The sequence below is a fragment of the Manis pentadactyla genome, chromosome 2 (genome assembly GCF_030020395.1).
Source record: "Manis pentadactyla isolate mManPen7 chromosome 2, mManPen7.hap1, whole genome shotgun sequence".
Lineage (NCBI taxonomy): Eukaryota > Metazoa > Chordata > Mammalia > Pholidota > Manidae > Manis > Manis pentadactyla.
In genome coordinates this window covers 22224894-22240412 of record NC_080020.1, presented here as the reverse complement: position 1 = coordinate 22240412, position 15519 = coordinate 22224894, and the positions used below count along the sequence as shown (strand labels likewise).

General features: G+C 50.3%; 1 protein-coding gene across 1 annotated transcript in view; it reads right to left on the bottom strand.

The window, feature by feature from the left end:
• Positions 1-8154: 8154 nt before the first annotated feature.
• The window catches only part of CCDC69 (coiled-coil domain containing 69), a 31498-nt gene continuing 24133 nt past the window's right edge, over positions 8155-15519 (bottom strand). The window contains exons 5-9 of the mRNA XM_036879099.2: positions 14414-14487; positions 13290-13391; positions 12113-12232; positions 11121-11218; positions 8155-10372 (exon numbers count right to left, since the gene is read on the bottom strand). Of these exons, the coding sequence (XP_036734994.1) occupies positions 10195-10372; positions 11121-11218; positions 12113-12232; positions 13290-13391; positions 14414-14487 (572 nt within the window). The 3' untranslated portion in view covers positions 8155-10194. The remainder of the gene's footprint in view (positions 10373-11120; positions 11219-12112; positions 12233-13289; positions 13392-14413; positions 14488-15519) is intronic.

The following is a 15519-nucleotide window of genomic DNA, read 5'->3' as shown; positions in this document are numbered from 1 at the left end:
TGCCCCTGCTAGGAGACCTTTTACATTGTTGTGAAATAATAGAAAAAATACATATCTTGGTCCCTTGTCCCCTTCCCGGCACAGGGTTCCTGAAGCCCTTGCCCTTTCTTAAGTGGTAAGAGCATTGGGAGCACCTTTTATTCTAGTATTTGTCTTTGACCCAGTTTCTGACACAGAGTTCCTGCCTCTCGTGGAGTTCCCTGGGGGGTTGGTGTGTCTTCTGTTCTCATGAGGTGACTCTAGGTGGGTCCTGGACGGGGTGCTGGTCACCGGGAAGACCAAACCATGATAGAAGGTTGGAACGTTCAGCCTCACTCCTCCATCCTCTGGGAAGGGAAGAGGGGCTGACGACTGAGTTAATGATGGATCGTGCCTGTGCGATGAAGCTCCCATAAATATTCCATAAGCATGGAGTTTGGAGAGCTTCTGGGTGGGTGGACACATGGAGGCTCTGGAAAGTGGAAGAAGGCATGTGGAAGCCCCACGCCCCTCCCTGTGGACCTTGTTTTGTGCGTCTCCTCACCTGGATGCTCTTCTCTATCCTTTATCACATCCTTCTATAACGAACTGGTAAATGTGTTTCCCTGAGTTAGGTTAACTATTCAAGCAAATTATCAAACCCCAGGAGGGGGTTGTGGGAACCCCAGCTTATAGCTGTTGGGTTGGTCAGAAGTATAGGTGACAACTTGGAACTTAAAATTGGCATCTGAAGTGGGGGTTGGAGAGCAGCAGATCTGGTGGGACTGAGCCCTTAACCTGTGGGATCTAATGCTCTTTCCAGGTAAATAGCATCAGAGTTAAATTGTAGGACCCCCAGCAGGTGTCTGAGAACTGCTTGGTGTCTGAAGAGTTGTGTGGTAGTGAGAGAGCCAAGGAGAAACACACAGGAGGGGTGTGTTTTTCTCCGAACAGTTGTGAGAAACAGAGGACTCAGGTTTGAAAGTGGTGGTTTGGATTCTGTCTTTCTTTTGTTTTTGTTTTGCTTTTTGCTCAATGGGTATGTGTGTGTGTTGGTGATGGTGGTTTGGGGCTATTAAAAAGAAAATCGCCAAACTCCACTGGAACCTTTTCTATTACTGCTGCCCAAACATTGCACCAGCCACCTTGCCCTGACTGGCCCCTGCCACCCCCATCCTTGATGCCTCCAGGCTTTTGAAACTGGTTTTAATGTGGTGGTTTAAGAAGATGTACCTGATGTTGTGTGTAAGATAGATTAGAGGCAAGACTAGTTGGGAGCTACTGAAATCATCTAGATGTGATCTGGCCAGGGCTTTGACTAAGTGGTGTTGGCAGTGGGGGTGGAGAGAAAAGGATGTATTTGTGAACTATTAGGAAGGAAAAGAAAAAGAGCATTAGGACTTGGTACAATTTGTACAACCTCTTCTACTGAGATGAGGACATTTGCAGTTGGGGTAGCAGGCTGGCACATGGAATGATTCTGCTTCCTCTTCCACAGGGAAGAAAATTTAGACTTGAGGTAAATATTGAAGACAGTGGATCAATATTTGAAAGGACTTTCTAGCAGTCAGAGCCATTTGGCACCGAGATATGCTACTGGTGGAATTACCATGAGCTCTGGAGTCAGGCTGACCTGGATTTGAAGTCTGGGTCTCCTATTCCTTGGCACAGAACCTTGGGAAAGTTAGCTTCTGTGAACCCCAAGTTCCTCATCTGTAAAATCTGGCTAATAATTACTTTAAGGTCTTTGAGAGAAGGAAATGAGAACATGTACATAAAGGGTTTAGTATTGTTTCAGAATCATTACAGGCTCCATCAATGGTAGTTATTGGTATTATTAGATACTAAGATCATGAGATCTAAGTGCATTCTAAGTGACCTCTTTTGGAGCATGTGCTAGAAGATTTTGAAATACTGGTGCCAACCTGGATAAGAAAAAATGTGTTAAGTTCTTCCACTTAAGAATCACTTCTAAGGAATTCATTTTAAGGAAGCAATCTGATCAAACGCGCATGCACCAGATGATTACTGCAGAATTATTTTGACTAGGAATGTGAAAAAACCAAATAAAACAAATAAATCATGACACATCCCTGCCATGCAGATCATTCAAAATGTTTTGGTGCACATGCGTGTGTTTGACATGGAATGATAATCACAGTATCTTACTAAGTGAAAATGCAGATGATTAAAAATATGTTTTGTTCCATTTTATTCAACAAACTTTTTATTTAAAATATTTGTATTAAAAAGTCTTGGGGAACTGTGTTGCAAACATTCACAGTGGTTATCTCTGGATGTTAAGTTTTAGAACATTTAATTCTTTTTCTCTAGAGTGAGAATTGCTTGCGTAGTGGTCATAAATATAAAAGGCACCAGAGGTCTGAGGTTCTGTCCACTGCTGGGGTAAGGAAAGGCCCCATTCTGAGGCGAGGCGAAGGCTGCCGGGCCTAGGCCCACCCTGCTTTCCCTGCAGCTGACGTCCGGAAGTGCGGCAGAACTCCAAGGCTCAGGAGAGGGGCTTCAAAGCAGCCAGCCCTGGTGAGGCAAAGCCCCCAGGAACCCCAGGCAGGAGAAGAGCCATTATTGGACTGGAGCCAGAACTCCCTGCTGATGAAGGCTCCCGGGGGGGCTGCAGCCCCAAGTGCTCCAGCCCCCTCCATCTTGACCCAAGAGTTTAGGGATGGGCTTCTTCCAGAAGGTGGGGGTCTCTCTGAGCCTGCAGGCTGGGGAGCCCCTGGAGCTGCACTGCAGGGGGAAGGTGGTCCACAGGAGGGTGCCTGTGTACCCGGAGAGGAGGGCGACGGACGCCTGAGGTGTGCGGTGGAGGAGCTCCTCGGACAGCCTGAGCGGGTCCCTGGGCAGTCAGAGGATACTGAGCAGCAGTTCACAAGCATATTGATAAGAGTGAATTTAAAATAGCTCAGAACCCATGCTGGACACCCTGTTCTGTACAACTACACAGGCATCTAAAAGGAAACAGTAAGATGGGCTCACAAGACTTTAAGTCCACAGTGGTTTAACAGAGTGGGCCATGGGGCTTCCCACAACCCTGAGATGTCAACTCTGGGGTCAGAAAATAGTGCGTGGAAGGAGAAAGGTAGCAATGGTAAGACAAAAGAGGCAGACGGTCCCACCTTTCTGTGCTTGGATGTCAGGTTGGAGCCCACCTTCTGTGAGGGACGCCATCATAGGCAAGGCAGAATATCCTTGCTGGCATTGCCTACTCTGGTGCAGAAGAAGACCAGGCAGAGGCTGGGAACAAAACCTGGGTTCAGAAAATTTATCTACCTTCTCTCAGTTCATCTTCTTAAAATGAGATTTCCTGTGACACTGTCCCCTTTGGTGGCTGGAGGTGCTTACGGGGTATTTGCTGCTCTGAACAAAGGGACACAAGGAAAGAGCCAAGGAATGCAAAAAGGATTCCATTTGCAGTCGTTGTGCAAGGTGTATGCAGTAGATGGACTAATTAGAAGACGTGCACGAGGCCGGGGCCAGGCGAGCCAATCAGAAACCACGGGTGGGGCCAATACATAGCCTGACAGCCTTATTAGGGAAAGGGGAGGCCTTGTGGGGTCGGGTGATGACTTTCCGGGGGACTGTCAGCAGACCAAATGCTCTCCACTGAGCTGCTCCCGCCGTTCGCGACTTCCGCCCGCCCCTCCCCCCCGGCTGTCTTTCAGAATCAAGCACTCCCGGAGCACCGGAGCCCCGCGGCGCTGCCGCCGGGAGGGAGCCCAGCTGCTCGGCCCTTCACAGGTGCCCGTGGAGTCAGGGTCGCTAAGAACCTCGGTCTGGGAAAGTCCTCCACACAGAACTATCTTAGGTCTTTCCCCCAAGACCCAGCTGTAAAATGAGGGGATTGTGTTCGTTGCTCGCAAAGATATTTTTTTTGTGTGACATTCTGGGATTCTATGGCTAATTCCATGTAGAACTGAGGAGTCACAGAGTCCAACTTCGTCCAGGGGAGGAAACATCTGGCTCTTCTAGACTCAGCGATGTTTCCCTCACTCAAATCCAACCACAACAGTAAGGATCACCCAGTCTAGAGGTTCTTGACCTTGACGGTCAGCATCACCTGGGAACCTGTTAAAAACACGAGATTTCTGGGCCCCATGCCCATTAAGTCTGGATGGAGTCTGGAAACCTGGAATGCTAACATGTCCCACAGGTGAGGCCAATCTTCACAAAGATTTAGGAACCAGTAGTCAGTGCTTCCCAACTCTGGCTGCTTCCCAACTACTGATACCAAGCCTCCCACCCCAAGTGAAGTTCTGCTTTGCTTGGTCTGGGGGTGGTGCCCAGGAATTGGTTATTTTAAAAGTGATTCTGATGCTCAGCCAAAGTTCATCATTGCATATGTCTAACTCTGGAGCAGCTTCATCCAATACAGAAGCCACAAAATAGATGTGGCTATTGAAATCTAAATTTTAAGAAGTTTAAAATTCAGTTCCTCAGTTGCTCTAAGTACATTTGAAGTGCTGATAACCACATGGGGTTAGTAGTTACATGCTGGACACCAGATACAGAACATTTTCATCATTACAGAAAGTTCCCCGGGGCAGCACTGCTCTAGAAAGCTGGTCCCCAGATAATGCCTCCTCACTGCACCATTGGGCACTCAAGAATCTGACCTGAGATTGTGTTGCTAAAGCCCCTTGAATTTGATGAATGCTTGCCTCCTGCAGGCCTGGTGCCTCATATTCAGTATTTCATTTGCTTCTTATCTGCTCTGCTAAGTAGGCCAGAATGGGATTATTGTTCCTATTTGACATATAAGAATAATCTAGGCTCAGAAGAAGAAAGTAATTTGCTTAAAATGCCACAGCTAATGGATGGCAGGATTGGGAATCAAACTAGAAAGCTCAAATTCTCGCTCAAGTTCTTCCTGTAATACTTTTCACAAACAAGGGCCCTTAGGTACCAAGCTATTGGAACTCCCTCATTGTAAAATGAAGACTAGAGAAAGACTAGACAGGGAGAGATTTAAAGATGCACGGCAAGCTAATGACGAAGCTGGAACTAGCAGGCTGCTCTTCAGCCCTGTCTAGGACCCCTTACCAGAGAGGAAAAGGGCACAGAGAATGTGGATGGATAGGGAAGGGGGAAGTGGGGTTTCAAGTCTCTACAAGGGATCTCATGCTCATGGTGGTGGCAGAGAATCAGGAACCCAACAAAACTGTCCCAAGCTCATTTTTCTCTCTTCCTCTTTCCTTCTCAGACCCGGAGGAGCTCTTTGTCCACACAGATGACCATTATGGGGTGATGCAGTTGTGCAGCCATTAGTCAGTCCTGCTTCCCTGCCAGGTGACCAGCGCCTGGGCCCAGGTGATACTGCACCAGTTCCCCCCAGAGGAAGTCCCAGTGAATGGGACGGACGTTTTCTTTGATGTGAAGAAAGTCTTCACCATCCACTGGCCGCAAGCTTCCTTGGCTCACTCCGTCTTCTGCTTGGCCAGCCTAGGTGGCGTGAGGCAAATCTCTACCAGGTATATGCTCACCTGCATCAACTGTGCAAGGGCGGAGGGCTCTGGGCGGGCAGGGCAGGGCAGGATATGGGGAGAGATGCCTCCTTCAGGAACCTCAGGTTTGGTTCTGTGCATGATGGAGCTCTAAACAACCATCCAGTTTTCAACAACACTCCATGTGCTCAAACATCTTGTCCAGCCGGCCGGCCAAGCAGCTTTTGAGTTAACCTGCATCAGTTCAGCCTTCCTGTCCATCCAGCCATTCTCGGTCAAGTCATACACAGCCTCCAACACATCAACTGTTCATCCTCCATCAACTCAACCATCTCGACCATTAATCCTCTATTGACCTAACCATTTCACCCATTCATTCCTTTCAGTCATGCTAACAATCATTTCTATGTGTTTGTCCCCATTTCTCTCCACCGTCTCCATGGCAGATCCATCTTCCTCCCCCAAGTCCACCATCCAAGCTTCAGCAACATCAGTGCAGCTGGGAAAGGACTTCAGTTTACCCTACACGGTTCTGGGTGAGCTGGAGATGGCAGTGGACTTTAGTTGGGAATATCCAGGGCAGAAGGTAAGCAGAGGGGAAGAGGAGGCTGTGTGTATGTTGTGGTGGTGTTTGGGACAGGGTGTCAGAGCAAGGGATTAGCACAAGGGCCAGGAACACTGCAGAGGGGAGCCACTGCCTGGCTGGGAATCTGATGAATCTGGATTCTAATCCCAACTTTGATATGCTTCTTTGAGTGACCTGAACAAGTCACCTCCCTTTCCAGGCCTCAGTTTACTCATTTGTTAAATAGTTATGTTTTGGGATACTGTATAAACTATATAATCTCTCTTTGTTTATTTATCCAACAATAATTATTGAACACTTGCCACAAGCCAGACACTGTACTAGGTGCTGAGTTTACAATAATGAGTCAAAAAGAAGTACGGCTTCTGCTCTCTACAAGCTTACAGTTTAAATGCGGCGGTGAGAAGTGGGAAACGAACAAACATGATCATCTAGAGAATTCTAGTGCTACACTGAGGATAAAACTGGGCATCGTGATAGGGTCTGCTTTAAAGTAGGCAGGGAATCTTCTGTGAGATGATATTCATGCTGAGACCAGACTGGTCCAGAACTCATGCAAATGGGACTTGCGAATGTGCTCAGGCCCTCTGGCTGGGTATGTGTGCCATGGGAGATGGGCCAAATGCTTGAGCAGCTGTTTCCTGGGCACCTGCTACGGGCCCAGACCTCCCTGAGACGGTGTCAGAGAGGTGGTTGTGGTTTTCTCCTTTCAAAGAACTCACCCCTGTAACCCTAAAACATCTGGAGCAGCTGTGTCCCATAGTTAGGGTTACTGACTGATGACTTTAGGGAATCTTAAAAGGGCTTCCCAGAAGAACTGGAGTCTGATGTAAGGCTTGGAAGAAGGGCTGGACCCAGCAAAGACACGATGAAGTTGAGCCACCACGGGGGCCTTGGGAGGCAGAGAGTAGGGGGTCATTCTTCCACTTACCAAAAGTGGAAACTGAGACCTGACGTGGGTAAAGATAGTGGGAGACACTGGCTTTGCTATGCCAGAATTTCCCTAAACATGCTCCTTGGAATGGTAGAAAACTAAATCCCTCCACCCCCCATCCTGATGAAAGTATTCTTAGGAAAATACTGTTTCTTATAATCATCACCTGCCTTGGAGAGTCAAAACTCAAGTGCATGCGTGACAGATTCAGCCTCCCCAATTAGCTTTGCTTGACTTAGTGTTCCCCCCCAAATTTTGATAATGGAACTCCACCTTCCCCTGTGTGGGGAGCAGCACTTATTAATGATTCCACAGAACCACAATGCTGGAAACCCACACTCAGAGGTGCTGCTTGGGCTGAGTTACCTGCTTGAATGGGGAGGAGACCCTGGGACGAGTCTCTCCAGGGACTAGAGAAGCTTCACCTTTTCCACAAAGACCTGGCCTTTCAGGAAGTGCTCTGATGTGGTGGTGTGACCTTGGGCCAGTCACTTCCCTTTTCCCTGAAGAATACATGTTCCTCTTACCTGCCTGCCAGTGCCCAAGTCAGAGAAAGCACTTGGGGCAGCTGATGGACAGTCGTTTTTTTGTCCCTGCAGCTGGGCCAACCCCCACATGTCAGTGAGTGGGCCAACATGGTATACAGGGAGGGCCAGGTACAGCAGGAGGCAGGGAGCACCCTGCATTTCCAAGAGGCCCAGGCTGGGGACACTGGCATCTACAACCTTCAGGACACAGGGACAACCACCACCCATGTCGATGTGATCCGAAGCCCTCATGTCTCCCCGGCCCCTTCCTAGTCCTCCCCCTGGCTGCAGGCATCCTGATGTGGAGCAGTGGGCAGAAACGGGCAGGTAACTGTGTGAGCCTCAAGTGTTTTTGATGCCAAGGAAGGGGCCCTTCAGAGCAGAAAGAGCCTTCACAATACACCCCTTGCGTTCACCGGCCCAGCACAGCACCTGGCCGTTGCTTCGAGCTCCCGCCCTCACTCCAAGTCCTGACCCGTTCCAGTGGCCAGCCTGCACTCCAGCCCTAGGCCCAGCTCCAAGACTGGGCAGAGCTCCGGCCAGTGGGACACCAGGACTCGAGGAGGAAGCCCAGAGCCACTGGGGGCCACCCAGGCCCCAGGACTCTTCCTCAGCGACGCCTGCCCCCTGTGAGGTCTTCAGTGAGGAGCCACCTCCTCCCTCTCCCAGGAACACACAGAGGCCACATAAAGATGACACCGTGGGTTCTTTTTAGTTTCCATAGCTTGTCTGCCCCAGAGTGAGGCTACGACCATGGTTTTTCTCCTCGCATCCACCACAGGCTACAGGAGGGAAACCCCGCTCCCCACAGCTTGCCTTTCCTCCGGCCTGGCCCTCTCAATTAAAACAATGCTTTCTAAAGTGCATTCTGCAGCCCAAAGTGCTCAGGTTGGGGTAGAAACTTGGTCAAAGGAGTTTAGAAAACACTAGATACTTGGCTTCCATCTTGGAAATTTGCGGCGCACATTAGCATATCAAAGGTCCTGAGAAGTCCTACACTTTGCAGATCTGTTTAACTTGACTGAATATAGACTTCCCCAAATTCCTTGACCACTGACTCTTCCCTTGATGGTGCCTGTTAATCCAATGAACTAGTGTATCCCAGCTGGGCTTTGGGAAAAGTTGTGTGAAAAAGCAAGTGTGCACTTCACTCCAGGGCTGTTCCCAAGGCTCCTGGGTAACCTGTTTGCCCGTGGCCGGGGAAGCCGCTCAGCGCACCCCTAGCCCCCGAGGGAGAAATGGAGAGAGTCACGTGTGAACTCCTAGGCTGAGAAGTGAAGGCCAGATCCTGGGAATGAAGAAGGCAGTCCGGGGGGACAGAGGAGACCTCCGTTCTGGTGGACCAGCTTTCCCACGTGCTGGCCCAGGGCCTGGAGCTGGAGCTGGGGCTGGGGTCTCAGGTAAGGCCCTTCGGCTCCTGTGATCTCAGTTTGCTGCTGAAATGGGACAAGGACCTGAGCTTCAAGGAGCTGACATGGAGCAGGGGGAGGTCAGGGGAGGGAGGTGTACATGGAAACATCTGATTAAAGGCCAGGTGCCGGGAGGGGTTACCAGAGTCTCCAGCAGACCTGAGGCTTCCTGAGAAGAACCGTGGGCCCGCAGACCACCAGGGCGTGACAGGCCTGCTGAGGTCAGGCACTCTAGCACCCCCCGTGCACGGCCGGGGAAGCTGAGGGCCAGGGCCTAGGGGCCCAGGGCCTGGGGTCAGAGGTGGCGCAGGAGTGAGTGGAGAGGAGCGAGAGAGACAGGGAGTGGGTGGGGGCCAGGTGGAAGGACAAGGACAGAGAGTCACAGAGCCTGGGGAGGGACGAGAAAAGCACCAGACCCGGAAAACAGATGAGGTCCTAATCCTGGCTTTGTGGGTCCCGCTCCCTGCCTCGGTTTCCTCATCTGCACAGGGAGGAGGTTCCAGCTCTGGCTGCTGAGGGCACTAGACCCACTGGGTGGCCCCTGTGACACGGGGCACTGAGCCTGAGGGGCCTGAGGCTAAGGAGTGGGCCTTGCCTGCTCGAGGAGGAAGACCTCTGGCTGTAACCCTGCGCTGGCCAGATCCGGGGACCGGGAGCGGCGGCCCGCCCTGCCCAAGCCCTGCCTTGGTGGGGCTGGCCCCTGGCACTGCCCACCCCAAGGGCCTCCAGGGACCCCCTCCCACCTGCTTGCCTTTCCTTGTTGATTCCCAGGGTTTGGCCCATCTCCTCCCATTCCCCAACCCCTAATCTAGCCTTCTGATCATCCTAGAATGGGACCCTGCAGTGAATCAAGTGTCATTTGTTCAGTTTCTACAACCAATTCAGAGGAGTGGTCAACAGGTGGAGAGAGGGCCAGGGCAGCACTGGAAAACGGGGGGTGGGGGTGGGGAGCTGATGAGCTGGCAGCCAGGCTGACAAGTAGGGCCAGGAGGTCGTCTCCTCCTTGTCTGATGGCCGGAACGGCCCAGGCTGCCCCTGGGAGAAGCCTCAGGACCTCCCTGATTTGGATGAAGAGGAAGGGGAGGGCGAAGGGGCTCCTCTGCTCATTCCCTGGGCCAACTCCAGGGAGGGCGCTTCCTGGGCAGAGCCTACATGGCCCAAGCCCCGGGGCTCACTGGGCACACACCCTGGCTCCCCACCTCACTCCGGCCCCCATCCCCTCCTGGAACAAGAACGAGGGGCTCCTGCTGGCTTCTCTAGAAAGCCCTTGAGAGGGAGCTGGGGTCACAGGCACCATGGCGGGCGCAGGCCCTGAGCCCTAAGTGGCGAGGAAGGAGACCTCAGTGGGGGTGACAGAGGCCAGGGGAAAGGCGGGGGAGGCGTCCGTTCCAAGGACACGGTACAGCAGCTCCTCCTTGTCCTGCCGGAGCTGTCGCAATAACTGCGACTCCTTCTCCAGGGCCTGTCGGGCAAGAAGCAGGTCCTCTGAGAGCTGCCTGCGGACAGAGAGAGGCCGGGTTGCCTGCTGGGAACAGCCTCTCAGGGCCTCCAGTGACCATGGAGGCCAGCCCATCCCTCTAGGAAGTCTTCCTTAGGCCGCCAGCCTGTTCCGGAGTCCCTGCTACTCTGCCATTTGCTTGTATACAAGAGGAGGTTTGACCTGTTGACCCTCATAGATAGCTAGGGGTTCAAATCCTCTCCATCACTTAGCTGTGTAACCTTGGACAAGTTGTTTATTCTTGCTGAATTTCAGTTTCTTCATTTGTAAAATGGGAATAATTATAATATGACTCAGCTCTTAGAGTAATTATGAGGATTAGATGAGATAATATGTTAAGTATTCAACAAATTATGTCTGACACATGACATTAGCTCTCATTTACTAAGCCTGCACAACTGGTTCATGTACATTCATTCATTCATTAGGTCTCCTGACCTGTAAGTTTCCTGTTCCCTCTTCCCATAGGGGCTTTCCCATGGAGCCCAGTTAGCCAGACGGAGACTGGCATAATCAAGGTACTGAAGCTTAGTCCCTTGGGATTCTTGACTCCCAACAAAAGAGGAACCACATTCCCCATATAGGCCTGGGGAATTACATTTCCTGAAGCAATAAGATCACTTAAAAAAATACAACTAAGGAGTGAACATAGAGTTGCCAATCCATGCCCCGGGCTTCTCTGAGACTCCCGGCTGGGAATTTGGGCAAAGGGTGGGGACGGGAGGAATGAGGCCGGGGCCAGCTACCTTGACACCACCATCTGGCTGCGTCCTCGGGCCTGGAGGTCCTCATTCTCCTGCTGCAGGGTGGTAATTTTCTCCTCAAGCATCAGATTTTTTTCTTTCTGTAACATATTAGAACAAGTTCAGAAAGCCACCAAACTTACATGACACAATGTGAGCCATCACCCCTCTCTTCTCTGTGGTCACTGAAAACACTGATTCATTCCAAACCAGCTGTTACATTTCCTGAGGCAATAAGATTACTTAAAACAATACAACTAAGGAGTGAACATAGAGTTGCCAATTTTTAATTATGCCACATGAGAATGTCAAAGAATATAGCTACTACCATCCAATATCTTTATCAGTTTGTAAGAGAAAGCATATTTTTAGTCCTCCAAAAGTCAGAAGGACACAGTCTATATAAATAAAATTAAGTGTGTTTGTTATGCCATCCCATAAAAATGGCTGAGCAAAATTTATAGGGAACATTTGAAGATGGTCTGATTAAAATATAGGTTTGTAGCACACATGAGGCCACGGAGACTTCTTCCAGAGCAACACAGTCTCTGTTTGAATCCAACCCCAGGTTCCCAAGGCCTCCCTTTTGGAGACAAGCCACCTGTGTGGTCAGTGCCCACCACTCCCCAGGCCTGTCCCTGCTGACTCCGGCCTCCCAGGTCTCTCTGTCTCCTTCCTCAGACCCTGCAGGGCTTGTAACATCTGCTGGTCCCCCCTGATTAGCCAGGCTATCTGCCCTGGTGTCACCCAAGTTACAGCAACATGAGAAGCCAAGAAAAGTGTGGGACCCAGATGAGAAGGAGCCTCTGCTTGACCCAGACTGGCCACAGACCAGCCACGGCTGTTTGTAAAGGACCAGCGTGGGTGTCAGGCCAGAGCTGGTGTGGACCAGCCTGGGGCCTCCTCAAAGCATCTCCCTCTGTATACTTTATACTTTTTTGTCAGGAAAACAGAAGCCTGAGGTTGCATCCCCCCAGCCACTGCCAGCCGCGGACCACTGTTTCCATGAGGATCAGTCGTTTGTCTAGCTCATGAATACGCTCGTTCTTCATCTCGACGACAAAGTGTAAGCTCTCCAGCTCCTGCTCCCAGAACTGGCTGGGACTCCCGTAATCCTAGACAGGGACATAGAGTGACCTCATCAGACCATCAGGCAGAGAGAGGCATGGCTACCTCCTTCCTCCCCATTTTGCCTCCAACTCACTGTGTGACTTTCACGAGTCACCTCCCTCTCTTGGCCCATGGTAAGCACTTAATATGCTTTATCTCATTCTCTCAACACCTTTGGAGGCATCTGCAATTACCATCATAGATGAGGGAACTGCAGGGTTTAGATAGCTTAAGTCACTTGAGGTAAGTGGTAGGTCTGCTTGATGGAAGCAATCTAAGTGTCCATCAGCAGATGAGTGGATAAAGAAGAGGTGGTACATATACACAATAGAATATTATTCAGCCATAAGAAGAAAACACATTCTACCATTTGCAACAACATGGATGGAGCTAGAGGGTATTATGCTCAGTGAAATAAGCCAGGCAGAGAAAGACAAGCACCAAATGATTTCACTCATTTGTGGAGTATAACAACAAAGCAAAACTGAAGGAACAAAACAGCAGCAGACTCACAAACTCCAAAAAGGGACTGGCTTACCAAAGGGAAGGAGGTGGGGGAGGGTGGGCAGGGAGGGAGAAGGGGATTAAGGGGCACTATAATTTGCAATCACAATATAGGCAGGTCACAGGGAAGGCAGTACAGCATGGAGAAGACAAGTAATGACTCTGTAGCCTCTTACTATGCTGATAGACAGTGACTGCAATGGGGGGGTTGAGGACTTGATAATATGGGTGAATGTTGAAACCACAAAGTTGTTCATGTGAAACCTTCATAAGGTTGTACATCAATGATACTTAAAAAAAAAAAGTGGTAGGTCTGCTCTTTGTACCTAGTTCTCTCTGAATCCAGAGGCTGAGCACTTCACTCTTCCATGTGCCTCTCTCGGAGCCTTACTTCCCTCCTCAGTGACATGGGGACCCTGTTCCTTCCAGGCCCTTATGAAGGTAAGAGTGTGAGGTCTGAACCCTGTCCTTGAAGAGGGACTGGCCTTTCCTGATGCCCAGACCCTGATCTCCGTGGAGATTCAAGAAGCAAAGTCCCCCAGCTGTACTGCCACCTACCTGGATGTGCTTCTTATAGTCTCGGCTCAGAATGGACCCCTCCACCCTCTTCATTTTGGCCTGGAAGACCTCCAGCTGTGAGGTCAGTCCATCAATGGTCTCCTGGGGGAGGGGGCAGGAAGGAGGTGATCAAAGCCTGGCTCATAGAGGCTGTAGGTGACTTCTTCACATCCCAGAGGGAGATCAGTTTTGGGTTCTTCAGTCTATCTTTGCTGTAGCGAACCCAACAACACAGACTTAATTTACTTCAGTCACCACTTGAAACCCACCAGCCCCATCTCTTGTTACAAAGCCTTTAATGACTCTTGATACCCATTGGGTGTTGAGGGCTGGTATTAGCTTGGCATTCAAAGCCCATCTAAACCAGTTTAAGGCACTTTCCCAGTCTCCTATCTCATCGCTCCTGCAGCCAAACGTCACATCAGTCCTCCAGCTGCAAAGTGCATTCTTGTCCCCATAATTTCTCCCACCAAGAATATCCTCCACCTGAACCTTGACCATTAGCTTTAAGATAGAGTGCAGCCCCTTCCCAGGGCTCACAGGCCCCACAGCTTGGACCTGGCCCCCTCTCCAGCCTCAGCTCTCTCCCACTCATATCCCATGCCCCAGGCATCATGGACCTCTTTCTAGTCACCAAGTGTTCCATGTTTCCTCCTTTCCTTCGTGCTCTTTTGTAGCTTTAAGCACACTGTTGTTTTCTGTCCAAGGTACCTCTCCTACCTGCCTTCATCTGAAGAATTCCAACCCATCCTTCAGGTTCCCGTTTAGATCTCTCTCCCTCTAGGAAACCTCTGCCCAGCTAAGTTGGGCCAGATCCCTTCTCTCGTGCTGCCACAGCTCCTGTGCGTCCACCCACCAGCCTCATCACACATGGCACTGGCCCGTTGTGTTCCCTGGATCCCACCAACAGGCTTTAGAAAAAGCAGCCGATCCTAATCTCATCTCAAACCAAGTCCTCTTAACCTAAGTCCCCACTTCACGGAGCCGGGATACACAGCAGACAATCAGCTCTGTCCCTCCCGCCTAGGCAGAGGCCATCAGCTCTGGCTCCTAGGGCTCCAATGCTGCTTCGCTGCAGGTCCTCCCCTACAGCACAGAGACCAACATGGCCCAGCCCCTCTCACCTGCAGGGCTGCCTTGGCCTCCTGAAAGGAGTGGGTCAGGGCTTCTTTTTCGTGCTCATAGGAGGCCCGGAGGACTGAGGGGAAAGGAGATCTCTGTGAGTCCAGACACTTTGCCCTGAAGCCTTCTGATAGGCCCCAGGAGGGCCAGAGAGCACAGGGTGATCACCTGGGCCCAAGGGGCTGGGAGTCTGGGAACAGTCTTGGTCATCCTTTTCCTCCTGGGCATGGGGCTGTGCTAGAAATATAGTAGATCTTTAATCAAAGCTCATGGAAATGGAAACAAATTACATCCTGGGAGGAAATGTGAGCCCTATCAGATTGTGGGTGCCACCATCTAAACCAGGATTAATACACTTAGGATTGTAGCCTTGTTGAGGCTACAATCCAAAAATCTTGCAGGACACTTGTTCATCTCAAACCACAGCATGCTAAAGAAAACGCATAAGGCCAATGTTTTGTAGGTTGGCTTAGCCAAATCTTGAAATCATCAAATCCTTAGTTGTCAAACCATGGCAAAAAATGCAGTAAGGTTTGGGGCCAAGAAATCTACCTAGTCCTGAATCTGCTCCTTCAAAACAGAAACCTTGAGAGGATCACTTCAAATATCTAAAAGTGTTATTGCCTCACCTGTGAAATGGGTTGTTTCTGAAGGACAACTTGAGGGTCACCTGAGGACCATAAGGGCTTTCCAGGCCTGGACTTATTCCCCCAAATCAATAGTGTTATGCTTATTATCCCACCTCTTCTACAAAGTTCCTCTTGGAAAATTCCAGCCTTGTCTCAGCTGAAAGAAGACAACTGGGAAATGATGAATCAATGTGTGGGAAGGGAAGTTGGACGGAGGACAGGAAAGGGAAGTTCAATACAGCCAAAGGCCCAGGTGTTCAATGGGCTGGTGTCACAGTGGGCAGTGACACAGAGTAAGGAATGTTTAGTAATATAAATGTGATAGAGATGTCAAAAATTGATAAGGTAAGCTATATAAAATTACCAGACTAATTTGTTAATTTGCCTATTAAGACAGGTTCTGGTTCCAGGTAAGATGGAGGAAGTGTACTCCGTCCAGTCTGTCCTACTGAATGTAACTATAAAACCAAGACAGAAGG